This window comes from Puntigrus tetrazona, chromosome 20, assembly GCF_018831695.1.
Source record: "Puntigrus tetrazona isolate hp1 chromosome 20, ASM1883169v1, whole genome shotgun sequence".
Classification (NCBI taxonomy): domain Eukaryota; kingdom Metazoa; phylum Chordata; class Actinopteri; order Cypriniformes; family Cyprinidae; genus Puntigrus; species Puntigrus tetrazona.
The window spans coordinates 5,963,098-5,979,964 of record NC_056718.1 but is presented as its reverse complement, the minus strand read 5'-3'; the positions used below and the strand labels follow the sequence as shown (position 1 = coordinate 5,979,964).

At 36.0% G+C, this 16,867-nt stretch overlaps 1 protein-coding gene across 3 annotated transcripts in view; it reads left to right on the top strand.

Moving 5' to 3' along the window:
- The window catches only part of LOC122324731 (disks large-associated protein 2-like), a 96,512-nt gene that overhangs the window by 51,044 nt on the left and 28,601 nt on the right, over positions 1-16,867 (top strand). For 2 of the 3 annotated variants that reach the window (XM_043219357.1, XM_043219359.1), the window contains exons 4-5: positions 5,472-5,628; positions 7,416-7,635. In XM_043219357.1, coding sequence (XP_043075292.1) covers positions 5,472-5,628; positions 7,416-7,635 — 377 coding nt within the window. Of the gene's footprint in view, positions 1-5,471; positions 5,629-7,342; positions 7,636-16,867 lie in introns of all 3 variants that reach the window. The other variant, XM_043219360.1, reaches the window with a different exon arrangement.

The following is a 16,867-nucleotide window of genomic DNA, read 5'->3' as shown; positions in this document are numbered from 1 at the left end:
GCTGAGCTGGTTTTCTGTAGTTGTGAAGGTGTTTGAGTGGCTTGCAGAGTCGCTGGGGACAATATTAATGCGCAGAGTAACTGCGTACTGTATGTTCTTTTAATAATTACGTTGTATGCTTTAAATTATATTTGTTGCAGTCAGCAGCTCGTGATGATGGGCCACAGGGTTGTAAAAACATACTGTAAATAGTGTAAAAGAGAAATTATAGTTATAGTATAACTCACCCTTAGGTCATCCCGACCCTGTATGATTTTCTTTCACAAAACAAGATACTTTTTAAAAAAAAACATTTTTTGTCCTCGCAATGACATTCGGTGTGGTCCAGTGCTGTTTTATTCTCCATTAACTTTCATTGTATGAACATAAACTGGGGACATAATTGTAATTTTTGGGTAAACTGTTCCTTTAAGGACGTACATGATAGATTTTCTATTAAAAGCAATCAAAACAAAAATTTTGTAACCAGGCTGTTTTGGGTCACCGTTGACTTCCATTGTAGGAACAAAATACTATGCGAGTCAATGGTGACCCAAAACAGCCTGGTTACACAATTTCTTCAAATATCTTCCTTTGTGTTCGGCAGAGCTAAGAAATTCATACAGATTTGGAAGTACTTGAGGGTGAGTAAAATTCATTTTTGAGTGAACTATTCCTTTAAGTAAAATAGGGTAAAGGCACATTCTTACTATTATAATAAAAAAATCAAAGAAATCTGTTTAATCACAAAAAAAAACTGAAGAGCTGACAGTTCCTATTTAATAAATTATATTTAAAATCATTTCTATTTCTCAAACAATTCATAAAATGTTAAAATTTTATGAGGTTATATTACACAGTCATATTGTGCATATTTTCACTCTTACTCTATATAAATGTAACTGAATAGAGTAAAAAGATTCAGTTTGAAGAGTACTTGAGTGAAGTGCAAATTATATAAAAATGGTAGCGTAATGAAATAGAGTTACTGAAGTACTTTACATGTCATGTCCAGAGAAGGGAGAGTAGTATATTATATAAATTATAGAAATTGTGGCTCTTGCTGAGCAGTGTAGGCTCTGGATGGTCTGGAATATGAAGTGAAATATTTTGTGATGGGATATATATATATATATATATATATATATATATATATATATATATATATATATATATATATATATATATATTTTTTTTTTTTTTTAAATAGTTGAATCCTGTAATTTATTGCACGTTATACCTACTTCTTTTCAGGTGTTAAAAGAAAGTAGGTATGATGTGCAATAAATGACAGAATTTACTGTGTTGTCATCAGCATATTTGAGTGAATTTTATTATTGCCTACTTTTGGCCCTGGAACCACACTTTCAATAAATTACTATTTCTAAAAGTAATACACAAGAGCACTATCCAAAATGTAAATGCATGAATTACAGCAGAATAATACAAAATTAATAAAGAAATATATAAATAATTTCAACACAATATTTCTTCCTGTGTTAGATTATATAGTTTTTATAGCTATACGATTATCCATATTATTTATAAATTATTATTAGTATTACATTTCTATTATAAAATGAGCACGTACACACACAATGATAATTAAAATGCGTGGTTTTTTTTAAACAGTAGTTTCAGCTGGAGAAAAACATTGCGAGGACTTTGGGCAACCACCCAAAAACACAAACATCAAACAACATCTTCTCTGGGTTTTCCAGAGAGCTTCACAGAGCAGCTGTCATTCACAGCTTTGCTTTTCAAATATACATCAGCCACGAATCCGGGGCACTTTCGAACTAGAAAAGTGACAGAACTCACTCGTGCCACATCAGTATTCACGAACAACAGCATTTTGTTTAAAGCCGTGACTCCTGACCATAGCGCTGATGCAGAAATTGGCCACATACAGGTGTGTTCCAGGAGCTGGAGAGCTGCTGAGATCATGATTCATCAGCCTCCTGAAAGACACTGCCCCGGAGACTGCGTCTATAATAAGTGCACTATGAAATGTTATGGACAAGAGACGCTGCTTAATAACAATAGGGGCGCTTCATTAAGACATCTCAAGGCTTAGCTTTCGTCGACTCTTCTTATAATGCAATTGCTGGTATGAAATTCTCTCTAGTCTGCAGAAGAGATTATTGGACTTTGATGCTAGGAGCGTGTCAAATATTACAAAGCTAAAATATTTAAATGGTGCAATCCACATAAGAATATTAAGAAGCACATGATCCAATCAGAGTTTGTTGATTGTGTTTTGGTGAATGCCATATCAGTGTTGTCTCCCTGGATTTATAAACACTGACAATAAAACAGGCTTGTGGTTGCATATTATAAAATACGCACTGTAATCAGAATATTCTTTTTCTGGTTCACTGAGAGAAAAAGATTTACAATTCATTTCAAAGAAGCAGCAAAGTTGAGTTAAATGTAAAATTGTGAAGTGATTGAAATTGTGCAGTGGTCATATAAAGACATAAATAAAACATACCACAGTAATATATTTTATCTACATTTCTGAAAGATTAAAATGTGTAATATCAGATTTAATTTATTTTAATAATTAAATGTAATTACATTTTTATTTTTGTCTTGAATGGCAATACTTGCAATCAAAATAAATCAATCAATCATAATAATAAATCTGTCGCTTGATATTGCAACATGAGCACATAAAATAGTAAAGATAGAGCAGCCTTATTAATAAGGTCATCAAGTAATGCAGGAAAAAAAAAGTTATTGGCAATTGACTATTTCAAGTAACTTTCCCAGTGCTAGCCTACAGCGCAAAGTTTGGATTTTGTTGAGATATTGTCCAGACAGTCATTTTTATTTGCTGTCAAACTGATGATAAGAAGGGCATCTGTTTGGGTGCGAGGCGACATTGCTGAAAATGGAAAACAACATGAGGCACAAGGTGTCTAGGTTGCTCCAGAGACACCATCAAACTCTGTATTTCCCAAAATAGTTGCTCTGTGTGTGACTTTGGTGCCTACAAATCCTGCACACTCAGAAACCCCTGAGCCGGGTTCATATAGCAGCTGATGACACAGTAAAATACATTCATTTGTGTTCTGAGCGAGCGCTTTCTTGGCAATAGAAGATATCAGTTGTCAATTACCCATTCTGACTTACCCACAATTCTATGCTGTGTTTTTTTGAACTAAAAATTATGCTGATTGTATAAACCTAGTCTTTTATGTACAGCAGGTAATTTAAACAATCTTTTAAACAAATAGTTAATAGTTTCTCTCTGTCATGTGGTTCCAAACATATTTGACTTTTAATGAACTTTTTTGTTCTGTATTACAATAGTTTTAAAGTGCTCCTATAGAGCCCCTATTGTGGAGTTTTGAAAATGAGCTTTCATGCAGTGTGTAACACAGCTCTAAGTGAAAGAAATCATCCTGCAAGGTTTTAAATGTGTATGAAGTTATGGTCTTTCAAAAGAAAGAGTCAAATCTGAATCATCTGAAACGAGTCATTTTAAAATTGAATCCCAAGCTGTTTATTTTTTATGTCAAAATTGAACATTGGCATATTGCCCGCCCACTTGTTGGTGCTTTTGTGTTGATCTTTTGGTGTTGGTCAGAATGAAAATGCAATACTAATTGTTTAGGAGGCCTTGAAGAAATAAGGTAAAAATAAATGCACATTAAAATAAAATTGAACATGTTTTTTGACCTTGAGTTCATGTCAACCGGTTGTTTGGGACTCATAACCCATAATAGGGGCACTTTAGTAAGTAATGATTGGTCTTGTGAGTAAGTAGGAAATGATAAAATGTCCAAATTTGATATACTTAATATTCATTAGGGAAGATAATTGAAATCATCAGATATATTAATTTAGTTATGTGTCATTTAGCAGAGGTTTTACATCTATAGTACCTATGTTGGTGAATGGACATCTTAGAAAAGCCTGGTCTTCCTCAAGGGCAGCAGGAAAAAGGGGTCTTAGTACCTTTCCAGTTCACAGGCCACACTAACCCTAGGATTAACCATTGACTTTTTTATTTCCTCATTTTGTCATTTAGGTGCATGAAAGTAAAGCACCAACATCATGTTACCTTCTCTTTTTCAGTAATTTCAGTCTAATTAATCAGCTAACAACTAGGGAATTAATGTCTATTATTACAGATAATTACAGACTTAAAGTACCATGATCTCCCTTCAGTACACATTATTATACTAGGGCATGCACCCACACGATTTCATTCACTGCATTTTTTAATATTATTTTCAAGACCTTTGCTTACATTCAGAAAGATAACAAAAACAGCTGATTTCGAACATTACCCATTTTCTAACCTACATGTCCAGTTTTCTTTCCTTCATAATTCTGATATCTTAGAATAACTTACGCAATGAGTGGACTGAGTGACTCTAGGTTAATGTAGTTAAATTGGGTTATATTATGATGGCTGAGATGAGTTTGCATTAAACAGGAAACACCATCAAGTTAATCAAATCCCTTCCTTTTTTCATTCATTGATTTAAGGATAGTAGCTCACAGGCATAAATTCACAGGATATTTCATAAAAATGTAAATGAGAGGTACAAGTCTTGGATGCTGTGTGTGCTGATAAAACATAGTGAGACATAGATTGAGATTATGTTGGTGAAGTGTATAATGTTCTGAATGCCTTGATTTGCAGTGGCCTTTTGTTAACCATTTAAAAGTTGACATCTCAGACACAGCAACACTGGCTCAATCAGTGGTGTTAGTTTGGGTATCAATGGTATTTTATCTGTTTGCTAATTAATGGCAATGACAGTTTGAAAACAGTGGTTATTTTTTATAATTATGTCTCAGAAATCACACTTAACTTTAAAGGATAAAAAACCAAGGTTATTATTTTTATTGTCATGTTTATGTGAAAGTAGTTGAGAATTCACACATTATCTGAGGATGAAGGGAACGCTGTCAATGTTTGAGATGTCTTGGCAGTGAGGAAGTGTTAGAGGCTTCAGAAATGTCATCCGATTTCTCTTTCGCTCTCTACACACTTTCTCTCTTATCCATATGGTTGCCTGGTATTTCCTGCAGACAGATAGTTGCTGTCTATGGTTTTGGATTTAGACTAGAAGCACTGATAATGTGTGTTCTTAGGCCTCATGATTTTTCCCATGATGGTTGCTCTTTGTTGGGCTATAATACCATAACAAATTCTGAGTTTGGAAAAATAGTAAAAATAAGATGGTTGATGCTCAGTAGTGTCCAAAAACAACTATAATGTATGATATTGGTTTGCTTGCTGCATCTTTATTGTGGTGTATAGCTGTATTCATATGTGGCTTATAAGCTTACAAACTGAAAATGTCTTACATTTGGGTTCATGACGGCAAAGCTATTAACCAAGTGACTTTATCTTAAATCATATCCTCGAGTTTGCCAAAAGTAGTGGTTCTTGCAGAGTGACCCTTCAATCTAATTCTGAATAGGTTACCTTTTGGCTACATTAGTTTTTGGTTGTTCCCTCCATTTAGCTCTGGCTACCACTTGCAAACAACAAGAGATATGCGCCCTCACCCCAGCGTGTCTCTGGACCCAGCAACCAACTTCAACCCTCCACAGTTTCGCTCCAGAAACCAGAGCTACATGCGTGCAGTCAGTACCTTCAGTCAGGCAAGCTGTGTCAGCCAGGTGAGTCCAACCACTCGCAACACCACATGGCACTGACACACAGGTACAAGCGAGGACTATCTACGTACAGTAAGTGGTTTCAAACAGAGGACTGTAGATGTCAGAGATGCTCTGCTGTTTTCTTAGATTGCGTCTTGAGCTGATTTGGAGAATAGACTTTTGACTTTGTGCTACCTTGAGTCATTAAGGGGTGTTGACTGATCATTAGAGGATTCGATTTGACTTTATTTTATTGGTCCCTTTAACACATTCTGTTGACTATAAGTAACATTGCAGATACACATCTCTTAACTCTAACTATAGTGTTAGTAGAGTATTAGTAGACTGGTAGGGTTAGGGTTAGAATAAGGTGACGTGCAAAGTTACTTATAGTCAGTAGAATGTCTTTTGGGAGATCATCACAATAAAAGTTAACAGATATTAAACAGTCTACTAATGCTCCATTTAGTTAGTTGACATGTAGGTGCAGAGTTACTTATAGTCAACAGAATATTCAGAAGGGACCATCGAAATAAAGTGTTACAGAGGATTCAAGTTTGTCCAAGCTGGTTTAGGTGGAACAGTTACTTCAGAATACTTCTTCTTTGGTCTTGTACAATCTGCTAGTTTGTCTTGGCCAGCCTGTTTAGAATTGATGGATGACCTAGGCTAAACTGGTGCAGAATAGGTTGGGCTGATTAACTATGTTCCAAAGCCTGGTTTGATTTAGTTGGCTTCAGTGGTTGACCAACCACCAGCTGGTCTGGCAGAGAAAGACTTTACGAGTTGCTAGACATTTAGAGATATTAAGCTGATAAACTACTTTCAACTTGGTTTGGATAGATAACCAGCAGAACTACCAGCAGGGTGGACTGGACCAAGGACAACTTGGGAGGTCATCTTAGTCAACTGGATTGCAATTGGTAGACCTGCTTGGCTAAGCAAGTGGGGGACACTTATGTTAAGTTCATTAATTATTTTCAAAAACACAGCTTGATTTAGGTAGTTTAGGCGGTTGGTCCCCCATACAACCAACTGAAAGGGCCAGTGAGATCTAGTACTTGCCATTTAAAAGATGGTAGACCATCTTGGTTAAGCTAGTGGGAAACATTTTGAGCTTGATTTAGGTGATTGCCCAAAAGAAATACCAGCTGACAAATTTTTGTTCATACAAGCAATTGTTAAAACTGGTTGACAGAAAGTTAAAGATAAGGTCTATTGAGCTGTGGTATGTTAGTTTATGTGGGCTTTAGGTAGGTGGCTTTTTCCAGGATTTTATTGATGAAGTAGGTTATACTTGATGTTTCACAGTACATGCAAAAGGTTAAAGTACATTGAAAAATGTTTTGATTAAGGTAGGGAATGTGTTTAAATTTGTGTTGCAGTTCTAGAAAGACTTAGAATCTGTAATTTAACAGTTACATAGATGATATATCTTTGATCTTAATTTTGAGGTTTCTTTAGAAAAGTTAGCCGTCGTCTTCTTATGCTCGGTTCATGAAAATGACTGTTTTCTTGCTGTCTGCTGCTGTTGTCTGTTTGTGTAATTTTCCCTTCGAAAGTTCTTCAAACTATCTGCTTTTCTTCATTTACCCATTATGAGATTATATTCCAGTCTGAAATGTTTTCTCTTATCTTGTTGCTTTTTGACATAACTCTACTGAGACGCTCAAGGTTGGAAATTGCCAGTGGTATATTCCTCCTGCTAACACTCCTTCATATTTACTGTGCAAAGGGGAAGAATCAAAGTGAGAAAGAGAAAGGAAGAGGAAAAATTAAGGACTGCTATTCCTGTTTTTGTCTCTCAGGTGAGTGAGACTGAGGTCAATGGCCAGTTTGAGTCAGTTTGCGAGTCCGTTTTTAGCGAAGTAGAATCCCAGGCCGTGGAGGCCTTGGACCTGCCCGGCTCTTTCCGCACTCGAAGCCACAGTTACCTGCGTGCAATTCAGGCTGGGTATTCCCAAGATGACGACTGCTTGCCTTCAATGACATCTTCTACTGTCACTTCAACTCTCAGATCCACAACAGGTAACCGTATGCCTCAAATGCCACCTGAGAGAGAGAGAAAAGGCTTAGAGCACATACCCGCCATACATTCAGCACATGCTGGACTACATACTCTGGCATACCTACATATGTACAGTGGGATCCCTTGTGCTTGAGAGATGACTGACTTGAATGTCGTTTCCGTCGGCTCCTGTCTGTTGTGTGTGTTTGCTTATCTGCGTCTGTGCTCCCCGAGTGTTGAGAGACAGTTGCCTGCAATTCCCTTTGCACGAGTCATGCGTCCTTTTCTGGGCTTCTGATCGATTGGGTCCGGCCATAACGACAGGCAAGACTAGGGGTCAGAGGGACTTAGGTACAGACACAACTCAGCATGCTTTTAACTAGCACAGCTGTTCAGAGCATGCCACACGCCACGGGCAAGTGTTGTCACACAGCACAGAAAGTCAGGTTAAGGTTGGGCAGGAAGGCCGGCTTTAGACGCGTTCACAATCCTTTAAAAAAGTTAAAAAAAGCAGATTTTGGTTTGGTTTGGTAAAATATAAATGCTGTTTCAGTCCTGAATGCACAAAGCAATGACTGTGAACTACACAATCAGGTTTATTTGATATTATGTGTTGCATAAAACGTCGCAATGCTTTAGACGTCAAGATATTTACTTTAAACAGTAGTGAAATTAAAGTTTTCCACCAAAACGAATTACAGCAATGAGTTCTGTCAGAATTAAATTTTAAAAACTAAATGCTAACTTTTTATTATTAATTTTTATTATGCATTCAAGGCATAATATTTAGTGAGTATTAGATTGCTTTATTTTAGATGAGTTTATATATAGTTACTTCTGTATGCTGAACCGACCTCTCCACATGGTTAAGCTATATTTTGTAGTTTATTTTAGAATAAAGAAATGTCTGTTAACCACATAAGGGATTGGTTTATTGTTTTAATTATATTGAATTATATAAACGTCTGTTTTAGTAGAATATTTGCACACAGAAAAAAAAGTATAAAAAGTTTTACCGTAATATTGCATGTAAGGAATTTTGCTGTAACTGGGGTAAGATTTTGTTTGGTTTTGTTAATGCGCTAATTGAATTATGATTTAATAATCTCTATATGAATTCAAAATTTGGAGGTAAAACAAATCCTATTATCCTAATCCAGTTTTAACATTAATCCTAACTAATGAGTAATTTTCACATCCTAAATGGGTTTAGGAAGACCTGACAGAGCAAGTGTGGAGGTTTTGTGCAGCACATACTTATGAGAAAGTGTGCATTACGTGTCACAGTTTCTTTGTGCAAGCAGAATGCCACCTCCGCACCCTGTCCCCAACACCCCTGCTGTGTTTGGTGTACACATGGAGTAAAGCTATGAACCCTATTGAAATGCCACAAATTGATGTCAAATGACACTAAAAAGACTTATTTTCTTCAGCTGTTTACATTTGAAAACCAAAATGCTAATTTGTTTTGTATGATTTGTTTGGTCGCTCCAGTCAAACTTTGTTTCTTTCATTTAATGTGGGCTTCTTTGTGTTTGTTATTCAAACTGGAGTTTGATTTGATTGGACCTTCATACTGTCAAAAACTCATACTGACAACACACCGAGGACTCTTAAGGAGAAAGGAGAGCTCTTCAATCCCACCGTCTCACTCTGCTGAAGTGCTTTCACCACATATGGCTCTGTATGCAATCCCTGTCAGCTCAAGTCAACCGGCTGTAGGACAAAACCATTTTCTCAAAAGGATTTCACCCACTCTGTTTCACCCTGGAGGACTTCTTGTTTCAGCAGTCCTGTACTACTTTGGATTTCCAAAGAGAACCATAATTTGTGTATGTGTAGATCCTAAATTAGATGCTTTCTTCCTTTAAAGACTTTTAAGAAAGTTCAGATAATTGCTTGAGCTCTGGTACAGATGCTCCGACCAATCTGAATAATGTTATCAAGCATATCCCAAAAATTCATGAGTAGTTGAAGCTAAATTTAGTTGCCACTAAAATCATTGAGTAAGGTGTTGGGTGTTCTGTGATGGTGGAGGGGGAGGGTGGGCATCATGGCCCATCGTTGGCCATCACAGGAAGGAGATCCAGGGGAAAAAAGCAGCTGGAGAGATGCCTGTCACAGGTATTATAATGTCAACACGCATACATCTTTCAATGGATATGTGTGTTTTTGCACTGCCTTCTCAACTAAATCAGGATTTGACCTTTGAAAGACACATCACTAAAGGTCAGATCCAGTGTTCAGTTGCCAAAGTAGCAATGCTTTTCTATAAAAGGCATTTCAAAACTATTTTATTTTATTTTCAAAATTAAATGTTGTTGATTACCACAGAATTTTTTTTTTAAAAACTTAAAAAAATACTTACAGTGACAGTCTATGCGGCAAGGCATTCTGTAGAGTTTAAAATTGTGAAGACTAAAATTTTCAATGCTAGTATAACACCAGTGTCCTGTTGACGTGGAATGTTAAATGTTGTGATGATATTTTTGCAATACTTTTTATTGAAACTGCTGCAATGCCTTGCCCCATAGAAATTCATTGTAAGTGTAAATAATGTAGCTGTAAATGCATTGTTTGTTTATTTTTAGTTTAAATGCTGTGGTAATTGACATCATGTCACAGACAGTTCTTATGAATTTTTATTTCTCTTTTTTTGTAAGTATGTTAAAATGGTTGGGTCTCTTAACATTTGTCTTAATTTTTATACCAACCTTGGCATCCTTGGAGGACAAACGTGGCCAGCAAAATGCGGTTGGAAGTAAGAGCTGGTGTGGAAGATTTCAGCTGTGATGGACAGTGGGATTGCAGCCTCTGCCTGGTGCAGCCCTCACAAAGGACTTTATTGGATCGTGTTTCTTCTTAATGCCGCCCCTATAATCTCCACATGGTCCAATCAGCTTGATAGATGGGCTTTTTAACATATTCAATAGGGTTCATATCTCCTTGCCTGAATGATTGCGTGACATTTTATTGCCTTTTCATCTTTTCTGTTGCACAAAAACAAGACAATCCTTAAATATTAGCCTCCACATTTGCCACAATGCTCTGTTATTTGATAAAATAATAAAAGGTGGTTCGCTTTTGTAGCATTGAAATATTGTTTTTTATTGGTTATGCTGTGAAGAGATGGAAAGGCTGAACAGATGAGATGTTTTTGACGTGAGTGAGAAGGCAGTGTAAACACATATCTGAAAGCTAAATGTATGTGAGTAAAAGAAAGTGAAAGACCCTGACAACACAATCTGCAATGTGTTTCATTTAGTCCATTTTTAACACGAACACTTTCATTAAACCAGGGGCGCTTCTAGTCTTTTATCTTTTTTGGATATAAATGGATAAAAATGGTCTTTCCCTGCAGCACAATGTCATTCACAAGTTTCAGATGCAGTAAAGATCCGCTTTGTTGTCAAAAAATTATTCTTTTTTTAAATTTAGGTTCTTAAGGTGGAGATAAATATCAACATCTAGTGCATAGGGCCCAGAGATTGAAAAGGGCCCAGAACAATGTTCTCTCAGGCACCGGAAAAAAAAATAAATAAATAACATGAATATTATTGGACTCGAAACTGAAAATTTGTGCAAGGGGCCAGAATTCGTAGTTTCGCCACTGATTCCGCTATTATTTTGGTGTGACCAACCAACCCAGGCTTATTGAAAATACATGTTCGCAGCACCATTACAGTACATAACTCATTGCATGTTTTGCAGTAGTTTTAAAAGTGAAATGTTCAATGGAGTTGAGCTAAAAGGCATGTTTATGACATCATGACAATGTTTTTATTACAGCATATTTATTACTCTAGTAAAGTTAATGCGCTATTTAATATACACCCTACACCAAACCCAACCCTAAACCTACTAGATAGCATGTTAAAATGGTTAAAGTCAAAACATAATATTGCGCAAGGAACTATACGAAAATGATGCTTTCTTTATTGAAACTCTGGCCCTGTAAATCATACTTAATCTGAAAAGCAATAAAAATTGTAAGAGAAAAAACTGGAAAGTGCAGAGATTCATGCGTATAGACTTAGGTAGGTACATGTATTTTCAGTGTGCCTGGGTTAATCGTTTACAATTTTAGACTTTTTTGCAAATGCGTTTGACAAGTTGGTTCAAAACACATTAGCATATCTAAATTTAAACAGCTGACTTGAAACACATTGATTTCTGAAATATTATTAGTGAAAATGAAGTTGATATACATCAATCCCATTAACACATTAAAATTAATCAGTAATGTTTTATTTGGGCATAGTGGTATTTTTAACTTGGTCTCATGCCTTGTATAAAAAAAGTCTAGCGACGCCCCTGCGTTAAACCGGTTGGAATATTTGCTTGCTTCCTTCGAAAATCAAACAGAAAAATTCACTAGCTGGCAATTAAGTATTAATTGGAATTGCTTCCTCACCAATCTAATGTATAAGCTCAGTTCTTCAGTCTCACTGGCAGAAAAAAATATTGAAAATGTATACCTTTAGGGGTACAACAGGGACCCTCAAATGACACATTTTACTTTCTTTACCCCTAAAGGGTGCATAGTAGTACCTTAGAGTAATAATCTGTACCCTTAGAAAGATGTACTCTTATGGTACTATTATGAACTGTTCAGGGTTAAAGAAGGTACAAGGGTGTCTCTTTAAGTGTACTGCTCTAGTGACAAGCTGCTGTACCCCTAAAGGTACAATTTTGGCAATGCTATTTTTTCAGGGAGTATACTTGACATGATATGAAAGTTCCTGAATTTACTCCCAGAAACAAATGTATTGCACAATTGAAAATTGGGTGTGTAAGGCATTTACTCACATACTGCTAATAAGAGACTCATGTGTTGACATACGTGAGAGGCTTCGCCACATTCCACAGCTGTTCATCCCTTTGAATCTTCCTATCTCCATATTCAAATTTGTCTTCCAGAAGGGTATGATGCAATGGAGGGCACCTCATTGCTAAATGAGGATATGATTGAGGACGACGATGGTGCCAGCTCCTCGGCTTATCAGGAAATCGAGCGGTTTGAGAGAGAAAACGCTGCACGTAGTCAACACAGCACCAGTTCCACGGTCACAGCTATCTCCGTTCCTCCTACCTCCACGCATGCCTACCGAGTCCCTTGTCCACCCCCGTCTCAGCCCCCACCGGACCCTCCCGTCCCAGCAGGCTATTCAGGCTTTTAAGGAGTCCGCAAACATGGTGGCCGCCTTCAACATGCAGTGGAAGGAGGAGATTTCGGCGATGCGCTACGAGCTAGCGGAGCTGCGTAGGGATGTCTGTGGAGAGCTCAAGACTTTCAACAGCAACTTCTTTAATTTCACCCAGTGCTATAACATGTGGACCATGTGCCGGGAAGCTGCCACTGGCACCAGTTCCGGCACCAGTTCCGGCACCAGCGAGAGGGTGTCCGTTGGCGTCCAGACCGGCGCTAATGGTCTGGTGAGACAAAATACTGCAGACGCCTCAGTAATGTGCCAGCCAGAACCGGCTGCCTTCAACATTTTTGACCTGATGGAGCCTCCTCGCATCGAGATCACAGAGGGAACCCCTGAAGGAACCACGGCCACCAACAGCCCAACCAGTCCTGCCAGTCCAGACAGACCCACAACCGGCCATCCAATGTCCAAGCCTTTGGGACGGTCCAAACTGGACACTGGCAAGAAGAAGAAGAACTGCAGTCGAGCGGACGGTCAAAGAAGCGCCAGCCTTGAACTCTGGTGCAGAAAGTACACTAGTGGACCAATGTCCTACTTATCTCTGTCCTTCTGATCATTCTCATCACTGGAACAGACATTGACTTTGTTTCTGAATCAACACATTACACCTGCATCCAGAGAAGAGCTTGGCTCAAATGCCGAAAGGAGAAGGTGCTGTTTTTCGGCACGACGGGGATAGTGTAGCTATTCTAGATGGAACCATTTGCTGTGCCGGATCATAAAATCTGTTTACATCACCACAGAAATGAATCATGAATGTCATTCGCATTGTAAGGAATGTCGCAATTTGTCTGACTGTCACGTCAATGTTTTGTCCATGGCTAAAGCAGTTTTTGTGACAGTGGTGAATTATCTTACCGCTCAGTCTGACCAAAAGAGGTTATGAATATAGTTGAAAGATGCACATTTTTTGGCTTATACCTTTAATGTTTATCAAATAAATCTAAATAGTTTAAATTCGGCAAATTCTTTCAATATACTTCTTTGTATTGTTTTTAAGTTAGTTGTTTTAACTTTTTTTTGTGACGGGTAAAAAAACAGAATACCATTGACTTGCAGTCTGCTGGCATGATTTCAGTTTGTAGGCCAACATGAAAGGCTAATTTGAATTTTTATACATTTCTTATCGAGTTTTATTTGAGTATAATAACTTCTATGGTTACTATTAACGATTGTGCTACCGCATAAATGGTCAAATCTAATGTGAACTTTGAAACCATTGTGTACTTGCTATCAAGTTGCTACTTGAGAACTATATCAAAGGTCTGTGTACATGATATGCAGTAACATTTACTGAATTTATAATTTTATACAATGCATTTTCAATTACATTGAAAATACCTGCATGTAATTACATCTGTAATTACACAGTTGTAACACTGTAACTGCTACAGTTACATAATAGCATCTAAATAGTTTTGCAACACAACGTAAACACAAATAGTGCATTTGTGTAAAAAAAAGAGCTTGTCACTGGGCCAGTAACTTAAAAAGGAGCCCTCTTTACCGTTTCTTTACCTTAGTACCATAAAAGTACATATTATTACCTCAGGGGTACATTTTGTTACTCTGAGGTACTAATATGCACCATTTAGAAAGCGAAGAAGGTGGAAAGGTGTCCCTTTAATTCTACTGCCTCGGTGACAAGCTGTTTTTGTGCATTTTTCCTGACAGTGCGTAATGGACCACCATTTATGTTGTTAGGTAGCAACTTTTCAAAGTTTAAAAATTCACATTTGAATCATGACCCTGCAATTTAGGTTGCAGAACAACATATTTGACCTTCTTTGACAAAAAAATCATACATTCCAAAGCCTTTTAGAGGAACCCTTTTGCATTGATCTGAACAGCAAACCGAACAGCTCTATAGCTGTCACGCAACGCTTTTTGCTTTTCATGCCAAATGTATATGATGGATCAAGCACAGCAATCATGAGGAGATTTAAGTTCTCAGTTTCCCAGGAGAGTCGCTTACAAATGTATTTAAAGAAGTCAAGAAATGTAAAGAAATTCAAATGGTATTTTAACTCAAGAATAAGGACACACCATATTTACTGTAACTCCACATCCGCGGTGTAATCACTAGCTAGCATATACAGAAAGCATCTGTGGACTATTTACAAAGTAGTGCTGAGTGGTACATCTTTTTATTATTGAAATACTTTAATCAAGGATAGAAAAGGAAGCCATTTATTTCACTGAACAATACAAAAATGGGTGCCCCACTCAATTAAAAAAACCTATATATATATATATATATATATATATATATATATATATATATATATATAAATATAACCATAATTAAAGCTGTGCAAAGTATCAGTAGTTAATCATTACAGAAGCTAAAACATTATTATTTGAACACATTATAGTAGATGACTGAGTAAACATTTGTTGTGCCTTGTATCATAAATCATAACCAGTAACATATCTCTTTAAAAGTACATCTGATTAAGATTGTAATTAATTCACAGTCTATAAATATAATGTCCCTTACGTAAATGCGATTGTGGGGAAAAATAATGTTTAAAGACCCACATAACACACAAATAATTTTATAATTTCCAGAATATGACTTGATTAACACAACTCTCCTCTGCTCAGTAAAAACGCATTTTGTATCCTTAAAATATCTAAAACTTGCTTTTATGAAAAAATAATAATAATAAATAACCGTACAATTCTCAATTACAATACTTAACTAAAATTATTGACCAATTTTATATGATTTGACTGACTGTTATTTACTATTAAATATCAAATCAGGTAATGACAAAAAATAGCGTTGTTAGGTGCTTTACTGAATCTATGAATTTAGTTTTAGATTATGTCGGATTTATATTATTTTATTTTAATTAGTGCACTACAACTTATGTTTCGTGATTGCATAAAAAGCATTATTGCATACTGGAAATACAATCATTTTATTTCAATAATTCACTGCATTTGATACTATCTTTCCGCTGCTCCTCTGCACTATTAATTAAATATAAAATGTATATGTTATGTATTAAAGACAATATTTGTTTATAAAGATAAATTTCCCAACGCATACAGTTTTTGCTACTTAGGCATTTATTCAACAATTGCAAACTGAATTCCATCGCTCAGCACTACTGTAGTTTTGCATTTTCTAAGTAGCTTCAGAAAATGACTGCTCCTGTAATTCCCGCGCAGTTTTTCTCCTAAATGTTTTATATCTGTGACACTGACTCCCACACAAATGTATTGATTTATTTATTTAAATCAAGGATCTAAAATGCAAAACGGATGCTGAATCTCCCTTTTCATTATGTTTGATTTTTTGGGGATTTGTCGTAAATCATCATGTCCAACGATCTGGATATTAATTCTGCTTTCAACGTTTTCCATTTCAAGTCACTTGTTCTATATTTAAGGGACCATCTGAATTTGTCTCCACAGGACACACACAGCATGTGGAACCTATATGTACAAAATGTGCATAAACAAAAAAAATTATTCAAGTATTTTAATGAATTCATGTAATTAAATCTATCTATCTATCTATCTATCTATCTATCTATCTATCTATCTATCTATCTATCTATCTATCTATCTATCTATTTATCTGTCTGTCTATCTATCTATCTATCTATTTGTTTGTTTATTTTTTTATTTGTGGTTTTCTTTCAGGACATTCAATCTTCATGTGCCACCATTATAAAAAAAAATAAATGAGACACTGTGACACTTACAAATTACATTTAGAAAAAAAAATAGATATTATGTTAAAAGATATAACATTCCTTAACACAATATATTTTTATGTACTAGGTTTAAGTAGTTTATTTAGAAAAGAGGCTATATGAAACTATTTTGTTTACTGAAAATAAATATCATCATGCCAAAGTTTAAGGCAATATTTGTCTATAAGTTCATTTTAAGCCACTGAAGAGAAGAGGAATAAAATTCACTAGTGCGATTTTAAGAAAAGCTGGTCAAAGGATTCTTAAAAAAAATTATTATTTTTTTTGTTGCAGGACAGCTTTTTAAAAAAATGGTCTTTTTATAAAAC